This window comes from Lipophrys pholis (genome assembly GCF_963383615.2).
Source record: "Lipophrys pholis genome assembly, chromosome: 6".
In the NCBI taxonomy this organism is placed as follows: domain Eukaryota; kingdom Metazoa; phylum Chordata; class Actinopteri; order Blenniiformes; family Blenniidae; genus Lipophrys; species Lipophrys pholis.
In genome coordinates this window covers 21,677,862-21,698,273 of record NC_137629.1, presented here as the reverse complement: position 1 = coordinate 21,698,273, position 20,412 = coordinate 21,677,862, and the positions used below count along the sequence as shown (strand labels likewise).

At 42.0% G+C, this 20,412-nt stretch overlaps 2 protein-coding genes across 24 annotated transcripts; one reads left to right on the top strand and one right to left on the bottom strand.

Moving 5' to 3' along the window:
• Nucleotides 1-114: 114 nt before the first annotated feature.
• Nucleotides 115-16,072, top strand: tnip1 (TNFAIP3 interacting protein 1). Of its 23 annotated transcripts, XR_013935408.1 has the most exons (19): nucleotides 4,215-4,294; nucleotides 5,371-5,553; nucleotides 6,101-6,244; nucleotides 6,388-6,473; nucleotides 6,570-6,629; nucleotides 7,266-7,475; nucleotides 8,313-8,407; nucleotides 8,820-8,988; nucleotides 9,165-9,257; nucleotides 9,390-9,455; nucleotides 10,958-11,089; nucleotides 11,202-11,330; nucleotides 11,412-11,546; nucleotides 11,675-11,800; nucleotides 12,815-12,898; nucleotides 13,430-13,555; nucleotides 13,796-13,883; nucleotides 14,360-14,529; nucleotides 15,347-16,072. XR_013935408.1 is itself a non-coding variant. In XM_080465273.1 (18 exons), the coding sequence occupies exons 2-18, from the start codon at nucleotides 5,406-5,408 to the stop codon at nucleotides 14,458-14,460; spliced, it is 1,977 nt and encodes a 658-aa protein (XP_080321399.1). In that variant the 5' UTR covers nucleotides 196-348; nucleotides 5,371-5,405; the 3' UTR covers nucleotides 14,461-15,317. The 23 variants fall into 23 exon arrangements, 21 of the variants coding, with proteins under 21 accessions (XP_080321402.1, XP_080321393.1, XP_080321399.1 ...); XM_080465273.1 differs by lacking the exons at nucleotides 4,215-4,294; nucleotides 15,347-16,072 and adding an exon at nucleotides 196-348 and having other exon boundaries at nucleotides 13,811-13,883; nucleotides 14,360-15,317; XM_080465266.1 differs by lacking the exons at nucleotides 4,215-4,294; nucleotides 15,347-16,072 and adding an exon at nucleotides 196-348 and having other exon boundaries at nucleotides 14,360-15,317.
• Nucleotides 16,004-19,562, bottom strand: gpx3 (glutathione peroxidase 3). The gene is made up of 5 exons (XM_080465277.1): nucleotides 19,441-19,562; nucleotides 17,902-18,052; nucleotides 17,683-17,800; nucleotides 17,193-17,292; nucleotides 16,004-16,682 (listed from the first exon to the last, which is right to left on the bottom strand). The coding sequence occupies exons 1-5, from the start codon at nucleotides 19,510-19,512 to the stop codon at nucleotides 16,461-16,463; spliced, it is 663 nt and encodes a 220-aa protein (XP_080321403.1). The 5' UTR covers nucleotides 19,513-19,562; the 3' UTR covers nucleotides 16,004-16,460.
• Between the last annotated feature and the right edge of the window lie 850 nt (nucleotides 19,563-20,412).

Genomic DNA, 20,412 nt, shown 5'->3' with positions numbered 1-20,412 from the left:
AGCATGTTTATGGGGGTCCGTGCTTTTTCCCTGACTGTTTCTCTGGTTACATCATGTGTGTGTCTCTCTCTCTGTCATCCAAAGCTCTTGACATGCATCCATGTGTGAAGCGCTGCTGTTAATGCTGCAAGCCACAGAGCAAGATGTATTCAAATGTGTACTGTGTGTTCATGTGTCACTCGGTGGAGGCAGGCCATACACACCAGGTTCTGTTCAGGCTGAGCTTCACAGTATCAGGCCATTTCACTGGGTTATGGGAATTCCCCAAGTCTCACAGTGAAATTGCTTCCCCCCCATTCACCAGTTTCCTTAAAAAGTGCCTCTCTGACAAACAAGCTGAATGTGTGGGTGAGTTTTTGTTTATTTGTTTTAATGTTAGATGCATAGGAACAGATAGATTCGTTAAAATCTGTGGTACGTTTTCTCTCTGTGTATCGTTTTTTTGGGGGGGTTTTCTAACTTAGCATGGGTTTCAATATATAGTGTTGTTTCTGAAATAGAATGGAAGCCCTTTGTTTCCTCGCACACAAATGTGGAATGTATAGTGCCGAAAGAAAAAAGATACTAAACTGCCATCGTAAGATAACTTCTATCCTATATTCTAGCAAACATTTTCGTTATTGTGTCATAACTTTTGTTTTATTTTGCTGATTTAAATGATGATAAATATAGAAAAAACATTTTTTTTTAAAAATAGAGAATAGATTAACTTCTTTTTTTTTTTAAATCTTGATTAGTTTATATATGGATGGTGATGTAGAATACTCATAAGCCTGAGAAAAATGACTTTTTCTTGAGTACATAAAGTTTCTTTCACTTTTTTTTAATGATTTCTTATCCAAAAATATCAAACTAAACGGTTCCAAACATGAAATCGAAGGATATCTGGTGATAGTGCATCTGTAGCTGGTTGTTTTTCTGCATGGTGATAGAGCTGTAATGTCGCCGATTAAAAGTCTTGGGAAGACAGCAACAGCCTGCAAACAAAGGCGCATTTTATGTTTCCCAGCACAGAGCTAATGAATATCAGCTGCAAATTTCTGCTGCTGGGACATGGAAAACTGAACCGTTCCTGTTTGTCAGCGGGATAAGCGGCGTACTCTTGTACTTGTGACACAGTGAGGGTTACTCTTTCTCTCGAGTCATCTGCTTGCCTCTCCTGTCATGGCGCAATGAGGAACACGCTTTAAAGTGTTTGGAAGGAAGGTGGAAGAATGAAAACAATTTGTTGCCCTGTGGCAGTGGATGATGAGTGGCATTTCCTGCATCCTTAAGATCGCCTTTGTTGTTTTTGTACCGGCAGGGCCAACGTCACGTCCCTGCTTATTATTTTAACACGTCACAGTCTGGGATAGAAACACTGCAGCCAACAAGGTGGCTGATGGCAGAAGAAGGACTTGAGGGGGAAAAAAAAACAACTACTTTGTGTGTACAAGTGTGTGTTAGCTTCAAGAGATGTGTGTTCGCTCTCCAAATGTCTCTCTGAAGAGGACAAAGTCACACGTATTGCCAGCACTGCCTGGTTGATGGGACACATACAGATAGTTGTAATTGTCTGTTTTTCTAGCCCCGTTGTTGGGTTCTTGTACAGCGTGTGACTCTTCATCTGGCTCTAAAAAGCAAGATTGACATGTTTTAGAAAGATTTCCCCCATAAAGAGTCTACACATTACTCACTCTCTCTCGTTCTGTCACTCTTTCCCTTACAGTATTTATTCAGAGACGTCCAGTCAAAGGCACAAATGTGGATGATAGTGAGATCCTCACATTGACTAACACATTTACCATTTAAGGAGAAGAGCGGGTTCTCATGAAACCTTTGCGTTAGTTTTATCAAATCCATCATCAGCGGCGCGCTTCCCCGCATTACCAGAAATGTTGGCTTCATAAAGAGAAAAGCAAAGGTATGGTTCTGGTTATTTTGAGTTAATCGTGAATCATTGTGTACAATTATTCATTCACTATCAGGGTTTCCTGTGCTAACACAATATCCTTCCTGGTAGGACCTTCAACGTCTCTGAAACTGTATGGAGAAACGGTTTTAGTCTTAGTTCTCTTTGTTAAGAAGAAATGAGATTCTTCACTTGAGACTTCTTCAGTGTGAGAGATCATGGAGCCGCAGAAAAACGCAGGAGTTGCTCAGTTTTCACTGCCCTTGTGATGTGCATGGTCACAAGCAGGGACTGTATTTTACAATGGAACACAAATCACACAGTGTGTTTCCAGTTTACAGAGGAATATTGTTCACAACTCCCCGAGGAACAAATATAAACACAAGAAGAAGAAAAAAGTGTTGATTCCCACAAGATGTCACTATTGTGCAAAACAATTGACGCCCAAATAGACTTGGGGAATAACATAAAGGCTATTTGTAAATATCTAACTAAAAAGTAATGCAGACATGTGATTAAACTTTATCAAGATGTTTCAGAATATTTTGCTGAATACTATCCTGCTCAGGTGTTCAGTTGAAAATATTGGATTTTTAGGAGTAACAAATGATCTTTCCAACTTGATTATTTCCAACAAATTGTGCCCATTTAATTAGTATAATTCTTAATTTATTTTTCAACATTGTTTAAAACAAACAAACAAAAAAGTTCCAAAAGTTTTTTTTATTGAATAACTGTGCAGACGGTAAACGGCTGATTAGAATGTAAGGAAATGCAGTTTTTTTTTGTGAACGTGAACGAATGAGCGGCAGCAGATTGAAATGTTTAACTTGTTTTCAGACACTTCAAGTTCAAATTTGAACAAATGTGCTTCAGAAAATAGGTGATTAATGCTGTTGTGAACTGAACAATTTAGAGAGAGGACACAGCAAACAGTTTGTATGTCTGTTTGACCCTTGGGCATCTTAAATTGCTAACTTTAAGAATTGTCCATTTGGTCCCCATATGATCTTTTTACATATCGAAAAGAGAACAAATCCAGCAGTCAGTAAACTTGGACTGCATCCTTCATATAGTGCAGTAAAGTGCTAATGACAAGAGATGTGTCATTTACAATATGCTGTTTGATAATATTGAATGAAATTGATTTTTTTTTAAAGCTGCTTCAACATGACAAGTGAGAAGTAAAATTAATGACGCAAAATACAATACAGAAAAGAAAATGTAAAGATAAACCGGAACAAGCCAGGAAAAACTGATAACACACGTTCAAAAGATGAAACACAAAAAATGTTTTAGCTGATAAGAGAAATGAAAGCTATTAATTTCTTTTTAAATACATGAGAGGGAAAATATACCAGTCAAAGAATCAATACACATTTTTAATCAAAGCCCAGGTTTAAAGCTTTTTTTTTTTTTTTTTTTTAACAATGTCTTATAATGTCTTCAAATAAATACATATTTGGAAAAGTTAAAATTTTTCTTTTAATTACCCAATATGACATTTTTTTCTTACTTAATGTGGCACTTATTCACAATCCGATGAGGAAGAGAAATCATTCAGAGATATACGACAAGCTTTATTCAAAGGCATTTTGAACCAAGCTGCTTTAATTTATTGAAAATAGACCTTTCTGGATTAAACTACTATAAGAATGTGTTTGAGGTTTTCATTTTTAGAGACTTTTTGACGTGAAATAAATAAATCAATAAAACAAAAATTTTGTTTGGACATTTTGTCGGAGATTTGTAAAATGGATGCTATATTCTTTGAAACCGAAATGCTGGTCATCCAACAACTCCAATGAAACTGTGAAATGTTACTTAATGTTCTTGCCAAACATTTCCCCTTTATCTGTCTTATGGACTTGAGGGCCTTTTTCGTTCTGAGTTCAGAGGAAACATACTGGGTGATGCAATCACAGAAATCCCCATCAGCCCCGTCTTTGAATTTATCAATGAAGAAAGAAGTCATTCAGTAACAAACAAAAAAAAAAGGATGGATTTGTATGTGTATTATAGGGAGTTTTAACAGTTTAAAAGAAAAGGTTACATTTGAGTCATTAAGACCCAAGATTCCAGTCAGGACTGTTGAAATTCTCCATCTCTTTGTGGATATTTAGAAGTCCCCTGTGCGGACAGCACGATCAGAACAGGTGTAGTTTTGGATAGGTGGAGCACACAGCTCCTATGTTTACATTGAGATCAGCGGCTCCCGTTGGCCCCTCCCCCTCCCGTGCTGTCAGCGCGCCGCGCTCTGATTGGTCCGCCGCGCTGTCAATCACCGCTGTTTACCATCAAACGTCGCGAGGTGGAATTTCCCAGGTTACAGCAGAGACTCGGCAGACCACTTCCGCAATAGATGTCTGGGCAGAGAGACGAGAGGCCACTGCGAGCAGAAAGGTACTCAGCCTGAAACACAGCTCTTTGTCTGCCGCTTCGCCGTTCACCTCCCGCTCCCCCCGCTCACTCTCCGCTCCGAGTAAAGTGTGCGCGGCGGGAGAATTTAGAGGAGCTGGCGGCCGCCTGTCCCGCTCTGTCATTTACTGTTAGCTATAGCCGACAGCTAACGAAGATGTTGCTAGCAATTTGCATGACAACAGCGAAAACTAATATTAGCCTTCTTCAGCCAATCAAGGTGGCTATCATTAGCTCCACGGGGCTAAATGTGATCCCCGTCCGCCGGATATATATTTGTCCGGAGGATTCGCGTAAGGTTTTGCTATCTTTTTGTCCTGCTTTTGTCTCTTTCTTCCTTCGGATGTGAACGCTGTAGTTGTCATATTTAGCCATGGGAAACGCTAGCACATTTTTGCCATATGGCTCATCCTGGCAGGGGAGCATCATGGAGCTATATCTGGTTTTCTCTTCCTCACTCCTTCCTCCTCGATTGTTTAAACGGTGGTAATTGCAGCCGAGAAGGAGGTGGACAGGCTTACTGTAGTGGGAGAAATGGGATTTGTCTGCTGTGGAGGTTATTTCTGTTGTTCTGGGGGAGCTACAATGCTCTGGAGTAAAGACAGAATACATTTCATGTTGTTGCCACTTTAAAACAGGCCTTTAAAAATAAAGTTGATCTAACCCATCAAAGCTCTAAATGTAGTTTAAAAAAAAAAAAAAATTGTGGTATACAACATCAATGATGGAGATTTTAACTTTTACAACCATGGTAATATTTAGAGCTAAATCTGCTAAAAAGACTACATGCAGCAGCTAAGTTTACTAAACAGTATTTTATTTCTCCTTTGTATCCGATACAGTCCATGTGAAGCACCTGATTATTATTGGATTAACAATTTTTATTTTTATTTTTCATAACCATGCATGTCTTAGGTTACTGCTTTTGTGATTCTCGTGGGTTGATTTAAAGGTCCGGTTCTTCTTTGTGTCTTTTTTTTTTAATTCTTTTCCGTTGAATTTAAATTCTTTCTTTCCTCCCAGAGACCTAAATTGAAAGCGACCCTCTTTTTCCCCCACAGTTTAAGGGACCATGTATAGGAAGTGAGCCACGGCAATGGAAGGGAAGGGTCCATACCGCATCTATGATCCAGGTGGGAGCGAGTTCAAGGCCAGAGAGGAGGCCATGGGGGGAAGCAGCTATCGACAACTCATGGAGGAGAACAGCATGCTGAGAGAGCGAATGAAGGGACTTAAGAGCTTAGGTATGTTCCTACAACAAAAAAAAGACCATAGGTATCTGAGGAATGGACTGTTGGAGTAATGCTTCTGAAATTACACACCAGCTGTGTTTTTTGATAACTCAAGATTTTGGTATTCAGATAACTACGTAGACATGCCCTGATCATTTCTGATCACTTTATAAAAGTGAACAACAAAAAATTATAAATCAACACCTTTTTATTGGAGTCACAAAGACATGATACAATGTCTTTTCATAAGAATTGATGTAACTTGATTTTCTCATGAAAAAAAACATGCAAACACGTTGGCTAAGCTGGAATGTAGAAAAACCTGAAAATCAACACTGGTTGTGCGATAAAACCCTCACATTTCTGATGTGAATGGCCTGATTGCGCCTTTTGTGACTCACCAAAGGAGTGCTGGTTCCACGTAAATTTTCACAGAACTTTCGTCACATCCTATTTGATGGCTGCTCATGCTGAGGTCTTCAGATTCTGCGGCAAAGTGAAGAGAAACTCATCTGAGGTGCTGCAGGGCAGAAACTTAATCCTTTGCTAAAACTTGCAGGTGATTTGCTGGAAGAGTCTCAGTCAGAGGCGTCCAGACTTCGGCAGCGAGTGGAAGAGCTCGTCAGGGACAACGAAGCCCTCAAGTCCTCCAGCTTTGCAGCCAGTCTGTGTATGGGAGGACCCAATCAGACTGACACACAAAGTAGGTCCCACTGACGTGACACTTACGAGGAATTTTTTCAGCATATTTATGTTTGTGAGTTATTGTGCAGGTTATAACCCTTTTGCAATGTGTTTTCTGCGGCTATAACACGTTAACCTTGGTTTTGGTATGGCCTGTGACAGGTAAACCTTGTGTACACCCTCCTGCGGAGCAGAAGGAGGAGCAAACAAGCTGTTTAGGGAAAACCCTTCAGCCTGACAAGCCCAATGTAAGTCAATTAACTGTTACAAACATAACAGGTTTGTGACGCAGTCCTGGTATCTGGGCTACTACAGTATTCCCTAACTTGGCGGGTTTGTTACAGGAGGCCTTATCAGAGTTTGAGGTGGTGAATATGGAGGGAAAGACTCCAGATGCCTTGACAGTACGTACTGAAGAAATACTTTGACAACCATTGATCATTACAAAACCCTCAATATGTGCATGTTAACATGGCAGACGTGATTATTTATTAATATTCTGTTTGTTGTACTCTAGTTAATTTCAATATTTCTGCCTGCATGTCCGTTTCCTCCATATGAGGAATTTAGCTTTTGTCCGTTGACTCACCAACAAACTCAACACCGGCAGCTCCAGCCTGAGTCAGCCGGGGGAAAGTCCAGGATTTTTACGGACTACATTTACACCGCTGATTCATCCACACACTACATCCTTGGATGTAGTGTGTGGATGTTCATGGGGCATTAAGGCATCCCGTAATATTTCATTTACATGACGTCAAGCTCTGATTGGCCCACTTATGATTAAACACTTTGACTTCGATGGTATACATAAAAAAAAGAAAAGAAAAAAGAACCGACATAACTCACTACAAAGACTAAATTAATAATAAACTGGACAAACTGGTTAAGCGCTTTTGTTTTTCTTTTTAGATGATCCACCTCCTTTTAATAACACAATGACTCTGGCAGTGTATTATGTGCTGATGTGAACCGTCACGTGCTGCTCGTCTATTGTTGAGTCACTGTGACTGACTGTTCACCTGTATGGAATTCTCCAGGCCGGGTCAGCGGCAGGAGTCATTCCCCTCCTTCCTCAGGAGAACATCGAGCTGGCGAGCCAGCTGAAGAGACTGGAGAGCTCGTTCAGCATATTCGCGGAGGAGTCCAACCCGAACCAGCTGCTCGCTCACCTCGGTCGCATGGCTGTGGAGTTCCACCATCTTTCCTCAAAGGTCCAGAAGAATGAACAGCGGACCTCCCTCCTACAGGTATGAAACACATCACAGGATCAGAGGAGTTAAGAAAAGGCAGAATTTTTATTTTATTTTTTTTAACTTTAATATATTTTGTTTATCTTATTTGATTTATTCCCCCCCCCCCCCCAGTATTATAACTCGGATGCTGTTTATTTTTCTGATTGCCTTCTAAAGATTGAATGGCCTTGTGTACATGACTGATAGTTTAGCAGCTGGCATGCTGACTTGTAAAAAGCGGTGTTGTGTCAGGTTTTCTGAGTTGTGGGTGTAGAGACAGAAGCTTTTACGGACACAGATGTAATGCGCTGTTTCGTCACAGTGACAGTCATTTGTGTGTGTGTGTGGTGGAAGTTAATGATGCACAAAAAAACATCCACATGTACAGAACGCTGGTACTTGATGAGTAGTGAGTCATCCGCAAAGATGGCACTTGAGGTCATTTCACCAACATTGTGATTCAAACTTTTTCAGATGGATTTGACATTTTAAAAATAGTGATCAATTGTGATCACCGTAAAAAGAAAAATGTGTTAGTTTCAAGGCCCACGAAAACAGCACATAAATTTGTAGCTCTCAGCATAAAAAGCACGTCCCACTTGGAACTATTTTCTTTTTTCTTTTCAAAATGACTAACGTACAGCTTCCGATGCATACTGAACAGCTTGGGAGAAGAAGTGATTATTAGTTTTCGTGGTGTGTTAGAAAAAAAAGATTACATTTTCTGATAAATTCTCTTTAAGCACATGATTTGCACTTTTTATTGTTTTTAATACGATTAATCCTGGCTTGTGTCGATATGCAGATTTAGGGGGAAAAAAGTCTGAAAAGGTAATGTTCTGTGTATTTTAGACTCTCTGTGAGCAGCTCAGGCAGGAGAACAATGAGCTTCGAAAGAAAATGGAAGAGGATCATCATATCAGAAATCGAGATTTGGAACAGCTCAGGTAAAGTGGTGTTTGTTGGTTTGTTTTTTTCACTCTGTTGTTTACTAATTTGGCTGAGCTGTCTTGCTTCTGTCAAAAAGCAGAAACTTTCATTGTTAGTAAGGTCAAGAAGAACAAAGTGAGATCTGAACCGTGTCACTTCTCTACAAATAATTAAACAATACCACCACTGATATCTTTGTTTTTACGAGCAGGATAGTTTAAATGAAACCGTTCGTATTGTTTACTTTGTCACTGCCCGTGCTTTCACTTGCGTCAGGGGATTATTCCAGCACTCAATGTTCAGCCAGAGTGGGCTTTGCAGGTTCTTCCCAAGGCATCCTGAACCCAAATCAAAAGTTCAAGAAGCTGTGGGAAAGGGTGTTCGCTCTCACGCACACGCGCTATCATTTTCATTTTCTTGTGGATTCAGACAGGAGAATCAGAAACTCAAGGAGCTCGTCACAGGAGGGGCAGCAGCGGCACCATCCACATCCACCACGCCGCCATCCGAAGGCGAGACCCCCGCGGTCAAAGAGGAGCTCGCTAAAGAAGAATCCGCTGCTGTGCGACCAAAAATGGAGGCCACCACACCCCAGAAGGTAGCTTGAATTATATCAATAGAAAATATAATGCGCTATCAACTGTATCTAAAGCTTTACTTTTTTAGAGACGCATTTATTGAATGTTTGTTTAGTGGATATTTGACCTAAAACTTCCTTGTTTGTTTCTCATGTGATGAAGTTTGTGGATTTAGGAATGTTTTATGTCTCCACAGAGTGGAAAAGCTGCAGAGAAAACCCCAACCAAACCATGTGATGTTGAGGTGTATGAAAAAAAGATCAAGCTTTTAGAGAAGCAGAGAAAGGATGTGAGTCTCTTGGTGTTTTTTTTTTTTTTTTAACTTGGTGCTCATCCTTTTTTTGGCATAGAGGAAAGTCTCTGTGCATTTTGTTTCCAGTGTGTTTGTTTGTTTTCATCACTTACTGGCTCTGCTTTAAAGGTGCTGGAGGTGAACAAGCAGTGGGACATTCAGTGGAACTCCATGAAGTCACAGTTCGAGCAGAAGGTACAGTGATGACTTTGCAGCTGTTTCCAAATGGAGTGGGAAGACATGACGGATGTCACTGACTGATTATAAATCTGCTATAGTCATTTTTAAAGGCTTCTTCACTACTGAAATTACAAATATTGCACACATTTGCAGTTTGTGGAGTTGGGGGTGTTTAGTTCAATCCAACAAGTCGTTATCAGTCATATATTACATGTTGTAAATTCAGCAAACATGCACATGGTGTGATACATTCAGGTTAAGCCACTGCACACATCATATGCATACACACACACAAGAACTTACCCATGAACTCTTGATTGTTCAAATGTGCATGTATCAACAATATAGTTGTGTCGTCACAGATTTGTAATTTACACAACCATTTCAGCTTCTGGAGATGTCTCACATTTCATAACTTTTTGTGTTTTTAATGGAAGCCTGAATTATTCCTTTGAATCAATGTGTGTTACGTTAACTATTGAATTATTACAACAACACAATAGGAACAGACGTCCATTTAGTGGCTGCATTATGCGTAGAAGTGGACGTCCCGTGGTGTGGTAAAGCCTGACCTCGAGTGTGTGGGACCTGGGTTTGAATCCGGCTGTGACAGAAGGGCCCTCCAGCATAAAAACTAGTCAAGTCTGTAGCGCACGTCACACAATGGGTTACTATGACGACCCCTGTGAAAACAAGCAGCCAGATAAACACTGATATCTTTATTAGTGGTGTTAGGATATTCCTTCACAAACTATGACTAACTACACACACACACACGCACATGCATGCACGCACATATCGTGACACCTGCAGCCACATATGTGCAAATATACCAAGAGAGCTTTTTTATCTTGTTAAATGCTGAATTTGACATTTTTCAAATTACTCTTGTGAACTTCACTCTCTTGTACACATGAGAGGGAAGTTTGTGCATCAGTTGGCAGCAAAGCAGTTGTGTGCATGCGTGTGTGCGCATCTGTTGGATCGTTTGCGTTTTTCTTTTTCGAGTGCTTGTCCAGGGGAAAAGGCGCAATCTCGCAAGAGCTCGCTGTCTTCTGAGCGCATACTCACCACAAGGCCATGTCAAACTTCAGCAAGAATTCCCCTCACCTCGCCGGTACCCGCTGACTTCCTGCCATGGTGCAGTCAGAGGGCAGCACAGACACACAGACGTGCACACTTTCGCACACCTATGGTTGCGCACACCCACAATTATACACAAACCTATATTCACACTGTTGAGATGGGGACACCATGCAGCCTTGGGTTTGAACCACAGAACCCTAGATATATCCATTTGCGTCACTAGGTTTTGTGTTCTACATGACAACAGGAATGCATCTTTGCTGCTGTGGCTTTGTTTATATTTGATAACACACAGTTCTTTCTTTTCTTTTTTATTTTTTTTTTTAACGCACATTTCTAAGGACACACATCCACCTGCTGGTGTGGGTTTTTTTTTGTTCAACTTTTCTAAAATGCTCTCCTCAGCTAAATGCTTTTCTTTTGTCTCTCAGATCACAGACCTCAGACAGCGACTGGCTGAGTCCCAGAAAACTGTGCTGGAGCTGGAGGCCGAGCGAGAGCAGAGGCAGCGCGACTACGACAAGAAGTTGCTGCTGGCCAAGTCCAAGATTGAAAATGTACAGGTGAGTACCGCTGGACCGACTTACTTAAACAATTACACATTACATTAACAATACATTAACAAAGATGCAAGTTACTCAAGGAGAGATATTTAGAATAATTTGACTGTTTCAGGGGGAGAAGGAGTGTTTAAACTCTGAAACCACAGAGCTGAAGCAGAAGATTCGCTACCTGCAGGATCAGCTCCTGCCCCTCAGCAAACAGCGAGAGTATCAGGAGAAAGAGATCCAACGCCTCAACCGGGTGAGTGTGGCGGAGACGCAAACGGAGCAACACTGTGCTGAGGCGTTTCACGTCACATTGATTGATATGTGTTCCTCTCAGGCTTTAGAGGAAGCCTTAAACCTGCACACCCCTTCATCCTCGCAACAACCTCCTGGTCAGGGTAACTTCGCAGACGCAGCCAATAACCTGAAGAAACAGGAACTTCTCACTCAAATCGCTGTCCTAAAGGAGCAGGTGAAAAACACAAGAAGAGCTTTACACTCACCAAGCAAACTGCAGTCACACACACACACACACACACACACACACACACACACACACACACACACATTTCCTTGACTGATGATCGTCCTGTTCTTCAGGTAAAAATCTTTGAGGAAGACTTCAGGAAAGAAAGAAGTGACAGGGAGCGAATGAACGAGGAAAAAGAAGACTTGAGACGGCAAGTTGAGAGACTCCAGGGTCAGATTACCAATTTGACCAATCAGGTAAGAGTGAGACGTATATGACATAAATTATCTCCCTTTTGAGGGGGAGCACTTTATAACAGACATTGGTAATAAATGGTAATCTGATACTTAGGTTAACAACTAGTAGAATCAGTCGGCATTCAGCTCCTGCCCGAGGGTACATCGTGAGCATTTAGCCAGTCTGCCACGAGGCAAACAGTGAGACAGGCAGTCACACAAGGCCAATTTATGATCACAAAAGTCCTTTGAACTGTGAGAAGAAGCAGAGAAAAGTCACAACAGAAATTCCGCAGCTTGGAATTTAACCCAGTCCTTCATGCTGTGTAGTGACCGACCCAACCACTAAGCCACTGTGCCGCACTGCTAACAAACAGCCGTTTACTGTTTGGTGTGATTTGTTATTCTGTCACCAGTTTGTGGGATATAAAATAAGCAGTTTGTGAACCGAGGTGACTTTAAGATGGCTGTCACACAGTTGTTTCCAAGAAATCTTTGAACAAAGAGAAGAAAGGGAGGTCAAATCCTTTTCTAATAAGTGAAGCACCTTAACTGCATGCACACACATTGTCAGTGGAGTTAGTTATTCACTGACCGCTTCCGTGTGACCCACTGGCAGTACATTGTGCAGGCCTGCCTCTGTGTATGCTGAAGTAGTGCAGTGAAGTAATACTATCTGAAGTAGTGACAAATGTAAACATTGACTCTTTTTGAAAGACGTGTTCAAGGTAAACATTGGAGCGGTATGATGCTTTAAAAACACCCAATCACCAACTGCTATCAGCACAAGTCAGCATGAGGTGTAACTTCAAAACCTTCGTTCTATAAGTTAAACAGCAGCATTTTTCATATCCAATGAATATGAATTAATCATTGAAATGTTTTTACAGTAAAATAACTCCAACTTGAGTTTAACCAAGTCACTTTGTCATTTTTGTCGATGATTTGGCTGAAGTGCTTCCTCCCATCGGTTTTACACATTGCAGTGGAATCGCTCTAACCTCGGATTTATTTGTCCTCTCTCGTGTGGTCCAGCTTCATCAGGCGCAGAACGAGTGTCAGCGAGAACGTACGGAGCGGTGTAAGCTGGAGAGACTGCAGATGCAGCATCACAAACAGGTACTGGCTGCTGCCCAGGCCTGAGCCTGATCCACTGCAGATGTACTGAAATGGTGAATGTAATGACACCGCCAGACTGGATAAGTGAAAACTCTTGGTTTGGGCCATGCATTCTAGTGCTTTTGATGAAGGATAGGGCAATCGGAGACAAACCTTGCAGTCCAGCGCCCCCTTGTGACAGAACGCAGTCTTGCACGACTGGATGATTACGTTGGAAGTAATGACTTCATGCTGGACACATCCAGCACCCGAGCCTCACTCCAGCCAGCTTGATTTGTCGGTGCTAAGGGGATCAGCAGGTGGAATATTTGCACTCCAAAAGGCGAGTGCAGCAGGGTCAAAGGTCAGCAGTGGGCCAGACCACTGGAGGGCCGCTGCATTTGGCAGAATAGCAGTGATTGACTGATTGGGGATCACATGTGCACTTGTGATCCCTCGTAGGGGCAGCAGCAGGAAAGACTTACCTCTGACCCCTGGTCAGGCTCGGTGAACGGCCCGCTGAGCCCTCCCTACTGTGGTCCCTTTGTGCAGGTGGGACCGCAGGGCCTGGAGGGTTGGCCCGTACACTTCCCTCCCCGGATGCCCAATGCAGCAGGCGCCACAGCCGCAGCCGCCGCAGCACCGCCCCCTGTACGAGACTTCCAGCCTGTTACCCCGGTAAGGGCGCTCTAAAGCCCCTCTGTCTCTGTCTCTGGAGTGACTCTGGTTCACTGAGGAAACGAGGCTCTTATTATTTCTTTCCTCCCCATCACCTCTACTCCCTTTACATTCCGGGAGCAGCACGCTTACACCCAAACAACCATCGATAGGAAACCATAAACACTTGAGGGCTGCTGGTTGGGATGAGGGGGGGATGTTTAAAGATTGTAACTTGGTTGGTGCTGTCTCTTTGATCAGGGTTTTCCTTGGCAGATGTCATTTCCTCAGCCGAGAGGGACCAGAGCGGCAGTAGGAGAAAGTTCCAGACCACCGCCAGAAAATGCAGGTGAGATACAGACTGCTGAGTCCCATCTGGGTTTAGCATTGGTTTACTGTTCTTTTATTATTATTGATAGTAGTGTGGGTACATATAAAACAATTCATATGATGGGGAAACCTAATAATTTAGTTATATATAAATTTAAATATTTAACAACTTTTTAATTTAGCTTATAAGTAGTAAAAACCAAATGCAGTATATCTCAACATATTTCAATAGCTTCTGTATTTGTCATCAAAAACTACACTTCATAATTTATAGTTAACTTTTTAATGGTTTCCTCCATTTTTAAGAGTCACATTTTTTCATAGAAGTTTTCAATAATATTAATTTGACAAGTAACTAGAAATATGGGATCAGCAAAGACACAGACAGGACGATATTTAGTAAGAGTGTGACGGTTGCTGAATTTTAACTTGACTAAACCTTATCCAACACAGTTTGAGGGTTAAAGTGGTCTTGTGCCTGTTTTGTGTGTGTAGATCAGTCCGCAGCATCGGCGGCGGCGGCGGCGGCGGCAGCAGCTGCAACAGGAGGATTTGGTAAAAGGGAGCGACAGAACATTGACCCTGGAAAGCACTAAAGCATCACCGTACCCACCTACTGGAGTCTGGGTAGTAGCATGAAATCAGTTTGTGTTTGAGTTGACAAGGTGTGATTTGATCTATAATTTTCCTACTGAACTGTAGATATCCTATTGTACTGTTGTTTATACTTGCGTTTTATAAGGCTATTTGTGAAACACTTCGCTATTCTGAATATATACATGAATTATTATTTAGATTTCTTTTTTTTTTTTTCTTTTTTTTTTATCGGGAAACTTAAGTCATTTGTTAAATAGGTTGGAATAATTGACATTGTTTTTATTTCCAGAGAATATACCTATGTAATTGTCTCTCTGCAAGTATGTGACAACCTGACATGTAGTTTGTTACTTGTAGGGTTACAGGAAGCCATTCCCCAATATGACTAAGACTACATATACTCATTCCAACAATGAATGATTATATAGGTACACTGAATCATAGAATTTATAATGTGAATGTTAATTGATTTATGAGGGTTTCTTCAGTACCATCGATGTTATAGAACTGTCCCATATGTGTAACTGTTCAAAGGTGGTTGTTGACATACAAAAATTTTGGGAAATGAATTTTGACGGTATCATACCAAAAACATGATTGTGATTATTGATAATTTATTTATAACCTGCTGTTTTGATAGTTGCATTGACTAAGTGTAAATCATTGTCTTTAGTAATGCTGTTCTTTCTATGTTGTTAGTGTAATCCAAATATATTGTAGCTATTGACATTGTATGTTTGTATCAGACACGAGACACAACGCACAGAACATACACAACCTTTTCTTTTTGTTTTGTTTTGGTTTTTTTTCCTCCATGATGATGGACCTAATCTCATTAAACGACACTTCTACTTGATTTGACCACTCATTTCGATATTTTTACAGCATCTTTTTACTGTGGCCCACGGTCCAGCCCCCGACAGGCAGCATGTAGAAGGCGACACAGCGGCGGCGGCCGCCTCCTCATCCTCAGACACCCGTAAACATCACATGAATTAGTGTTGCCGCGCAAAGAATCCGCTCCAGCCGCAGAGCGAGGAAGATTCTCATCAGTATATGTCGGCCCTCGGCCCCCCGAGTTACAGCAGTACGGCCGCTCCTCAGAGGTTAGAGACCTCTGCCAGGATGTCTGGCTCTGCTCTCCGTCCACATCGACAACCAGCAATCCTTGCCATGCCGACTGACCTGTGAACTGCTGTAACACTCAGTCGAGAGCCCAGCGACAGGCGGGAGCCCCGCCTCGGTATCGTACTGTCGACAAAGAAGGGCAAACTTCTCTCAAAAGCGGTTTTCAACTGAATTAAACCAATTACAAATTTTCTTAGTATAGTGTATTTCAAGTAGTCAGATGAAGGGCTTCAAAATGTGCGGAGGAGACTTCGGTAAGATGCTCGGTTTTTATAAGGAACGGGGAAAGAAGGTGGCTGATGGATGAGAGCGGAAATGGGACATGAAGAGAATTGCAGTTTGAATGGTACGCTGTAATTACTGGCAGTTGTATTTTCCTGGTTTGTAGCCTTTTTTTTTTTTTTTTTTTTTTTTGCTGCTGTAGGCAAAAGCACATGTGAGACTTTTTGTATTGACTGGCTTAATAAATCTATTCTAAATGTCTTAGTATGTCACCTTGCTTTTTTAAAAAAAAAATTTTTTTTAACCTTTTACATGACCGTATAAGCCACGGTCACTGATGAACAAAATCTCTGCACATCTACGTTGTGTTTGCGATGATTTATTGAAAGTGATTAACGTCCAAGCTGTGACGGCGACCAGCTCCTGGGATGGGAGGATGACATGGTGCTGTGGGGTGGCAGGGCGGCCTGAATGCACTGAAAGGCCGGCCTGAAGCCCACGCTCCAAAGAGGCACCACAGACTTTCTGTTTTCAAGCCTCCTCTTCATTCAACATGCCGTCCTCGGGTGTCAGGAGCTGTCGCGTCAACACTCAGCCGTCTCCACTACAGCGTATTACTTAAGCTGGATGGACGATGCGGCGCGGCGCCCTAATTAAAAACATCCTGCGCGTAGAGCCGGAGCAGGTATTTGCGGATGTCGGCTCGGACCTCGGAGACGTTGACGCTGGCGTGCCACCGTCTCACTGGCTTCCCGTCCGGTCCCACCAGAAACTTCTCAAAGTTCCACTTGATGTCGCCGGTCTTCAGAGGCTCCCAGAACAATCTGCCGGCGGCGGTGCCAAAGTCGCTCCCGGCTGGGGGGCAGGAGCTCTGTGTGACGGAGAGCACAGGTCAGTGGAGCCGGGCTGGACGGGGTTCACCCCTTACATCCAGTGCAACAAGCACACATTTTGAAAACCTTAGAAATGTACAAGCTTATTTAATTCTGAACATCCGCTGAATATGGTTTTCATTACTTACTTTTATTTAAAAAAAAAAAAAAAAAAAGTCTCTTTTTAAAACAATTTCTTAAAGAAGTGGTCAACATGAATATATAACCAGTTGGCCAATATTAACAAGCAACACTAAACACTATGATCATAAACATTTGGAGAGACATGTTGGGAAAGCCATAAAATCTATCAATAAAAAGACCTTTGCTTATAAGACATAGTACTTCAGGGAGTGACTGAATAGAAATCGGGAGGTGTTCTTTCACTGTATTTCACCAGTGTCAATTTAATGTAAGGAAATGTTATATGTGCAGCTGAGGAAAAAAACAAAACGTATTCAAAACACACAAATCTAAGCTGCAATCGAGAGAAGGACGCCGCCAAGTACCTTCAGGAAAGTGAACACCTCCTGCTCGTCTTGTCCGTTCACGTCACCTTTCTCAAACAGCAGGAAGTTTGGAACGAATCCATTGCCGGGTCTGACGTGTCTGGAATCCAGAGAGAGGGCGGCTTATCAGTGGACGTGGCTGTGAGCACTTAGCGACCTGGCAGCTGCACCGGCTTCACGACAAACAGCAGAACCAGCTTATACTGAGGATGTACGACGAGTGACCGGATCAGAAACATATGTGGTTTTTTTTTTTGTGTAAAAGCCAATCTTTTCACTGAAGAATGTTTCCCTGACTAAATGAAGCTTTGTTGATAGATAGGGGATTTACCAACATTGCAAATTCCTCTCTGCATCCAGCCTCGGGGTCTTACGTTACGTGAGGCTATATGCTCCCAAGACAAATTCCTCAAAGCTTTGGGAAGAAACACGACTCTCACTTTATGGGAGGTATATGGAGCTTTGATTTGCACTGGGAACGTTTCCTCACTTCAAACCCAGCAGGATCTCCTGGTCTTCTCCCGGTTCCTGTTTCCCGAACTGGTTGCAGGGGAAGCCGAGAACCGTGAGGCCCAGGGGTTTCATCTCCTCGTGTAGTGCATTCAGTTCTAATTTGTTGGGAAAAGAAGAAAACGTTAACGAGCGGGAACCTCGATTTTCTCTCGACCATAAAAATAAAAGGATTGCAGACGAGGTTAGTGTCTCTCACCCACATACTGGAAGGTGTACCCTCAGTATGTCGCCACGTTCACAAACAGGACGCTCTTTCCTGCCAAGTCGCTGAGGTTCACCGTGCGACTGCCATTCAGAGTCTTTGCCTTGTATTTGTAAATGGTGCCGTCTGCGGATGAGTCACATTGCTGGGGGTGTGGACAAAAGGTCAAGGAGGGTTACATTTGTTTTGACAGGCGAATCTAGCCACTTAGTGCATTCACTCCTGTTTTCACAAAAGTATTTGAACGGAGACACATTGTGCGAGCTATGTGTGTGATTTGTTTTTTTTCAAAAGGTATTTATGCAATTATACCACCACACACAGAGCCAAAAGGTCGACCCTGACCTCCCTTACTTCACACAGATGCTTGGTTATTTACATTGCGTGTGGTCAAACATGTGGAGGACGACATCATCATTTGTTTTTCGGAAAAATAGATGTCTTGACTCCTAAGCCACTTTGCGCTCTTAGCTTTCGTTTCACGATAACGCCGTCCCGAAATGTCAAATAAACAATGTCTTCAGCCACCTCCACTGTTTTTGTCCCAATTCCAAGGCAAATACCAGGAGCTTGTTTACTCAACGATTCCTGAAACTTTAACCAAACAAGCAGCCTGGGGTGCTGCTGCAATACCTGCGCCTCGCTGCCTCCACATGCCTCTGTTGTTGTGTGGACCGGAGCAAACAAGTCCAGTGTTGACAGGAGACGTCTGCCCCCTCAGAGGCAGAAATGAAACACAGAACCAGAGATGGCAAACGACTGTAGCCACTGGAAAATAATGCTCAGTGTGTGTCGTGATGGAGAGAACCATAGATATTGTACACAACGGCATAACAGAGGTGACGGTGTGTGTGTCCGTTTGAGAGTAGAGGTTTGTAGATGTGTAAAAGAACCCCTAAAAGTGGAATATTTACTATTTTTGTCTTATAGTAGGTACAATCCAGAGATAAAATGATCAAACCTTATGATGTATTAAAAAGATGTGTGGTGAACTGTGTCATAGCAAAAGAAAGAGCAGGGATAAAAACATTGATCTGGCATTCAGCACAGAGAAAGACAGGTCATATATATGACCTGTCACGAGGAACGTTCCGGAAAATACTGACAATATGCCAAAGCAAACTACAAGCAGATTAAATGAAATCAGGCCAAGACTGACAGAAATAATGACTGAAACACCTGCCTCCTGCCTCCTGCATGTCTGTTTGTTTGTTATTTTAATTCAGGTTGGTTGAACTGTATTGAAGTAATATATATATATATATATATATATATATATATATATATATATATATATATATATATATATATATATATATATATATATATATATATATATATATATATATATATATATATATATATATATATTGTATTGAAGTATTTCTGCCTCCAGTTAACCTGGATGTACCTGCTGCGTGTGTTTTTAAGATCACAACCTCACATGTACCTGGACTCACTGTGCCGAGAGAAAAGATGAGGAGGCTGTTGGATGTGGACGCAAACGGAGCTGCAGATCAACAGGTAACCTACCTGCGAGAGCGCGGAACCGGATCCGGAGCAGGGACGCAGCAGAGCCAGCAGCAGCGCGAGGAGCGACCACATCCTGCCGTCCTTCCCCGACACTGTGACGGCTCTCCGTGGACGTCTGTCAGCCTCTCCCCCGGCCCCCCGGCCCCGGGGGAAGTCACGTCCTCCTCCTGCAGGGGGGCGGAGGAGGAGGAGGATGAGGGCACCGCCGCAGAGATGTCGCCATCTGCTGACGTGAAGCAGGAATGAATGAATGAATGAATGAATGAATGAATGAATGAATGAATGAATAAATTTGAAGAGATTTGAAGAGTTCACAATTGTATTTACATTATTGTAGTGTAGTTGCGATGTTCTAAGCTGTAGATATAAATACAGTGTCTCGTGATGAATGAATGAATGAATGAATGAATGAATGAATGAATGAATGAATGAGTAGTTGTGTGGTATAGAGGTATAAGCTCAGCTCATCTGTGTTTCCTAATGACCCAGTTTTAATCTGTGGTTAGAATCTAACTGCAGCATGAATGAATGGATGAATGAGGTACTACTACTATTATTATTATTATTATTATTATTATTATTATTATTATTATTATTATTATTACTGTTGTTGTTTTCCCAGTGATATGTTGTAAACTGTAGATAAAACCTAATACTGAATGATTGAATGGTAGTGACATGTTTAAATAACAAATTTGCAAGAAAGTTGATAACTTATATAATCATTCTTGTAGTCTTGTAGTTGAAATGTCACCATCTGCTGACAAGAAGTGTGTGGAACGCGAACCTTGGCCCAATTAAAACAATTTGGGAGTGTGTCAGACATGAATCAAACGCAGATGACCTGCAGGCCTGCCGCTCAGTCTACCGTGAAAACTTAGAAACAGCGCTCAGACTTTTGGGGAAAATGTTTTGTCTTCAAAAAGCAGAAGAATAAAAAAGCTCATCCTTGAACCCGGCCTGAGCTTACTG

What these genes read in the sequence shown, in the direction of transcription:
- tnip1 (XM_080465266.1), top strand. Translation starts at nt 5,406, where the DNA reads ATGGAAGGGAAGGGTCCATACCGCATCTATGATCCAGGTGGGAGCGAG. An exon ending in AGGCCACCACACCCCAGAAG is followed by an intron (nt 8,989 to 9,164) that starts GTAGCTTGAATT and finishes ATGTCTCCACAG; the next exon opens with AGTGGAAAAGCTGCAGAGAA. An exon ending in AGTCACAGTTCGAGCAGAAG is followed by an intron (nt 9,456 to 10,957) that starts GTACAGTGATGA and finishes TTTGTCTCTCAG; the next exon opens with ATCACAGACCTCAGACAGCG.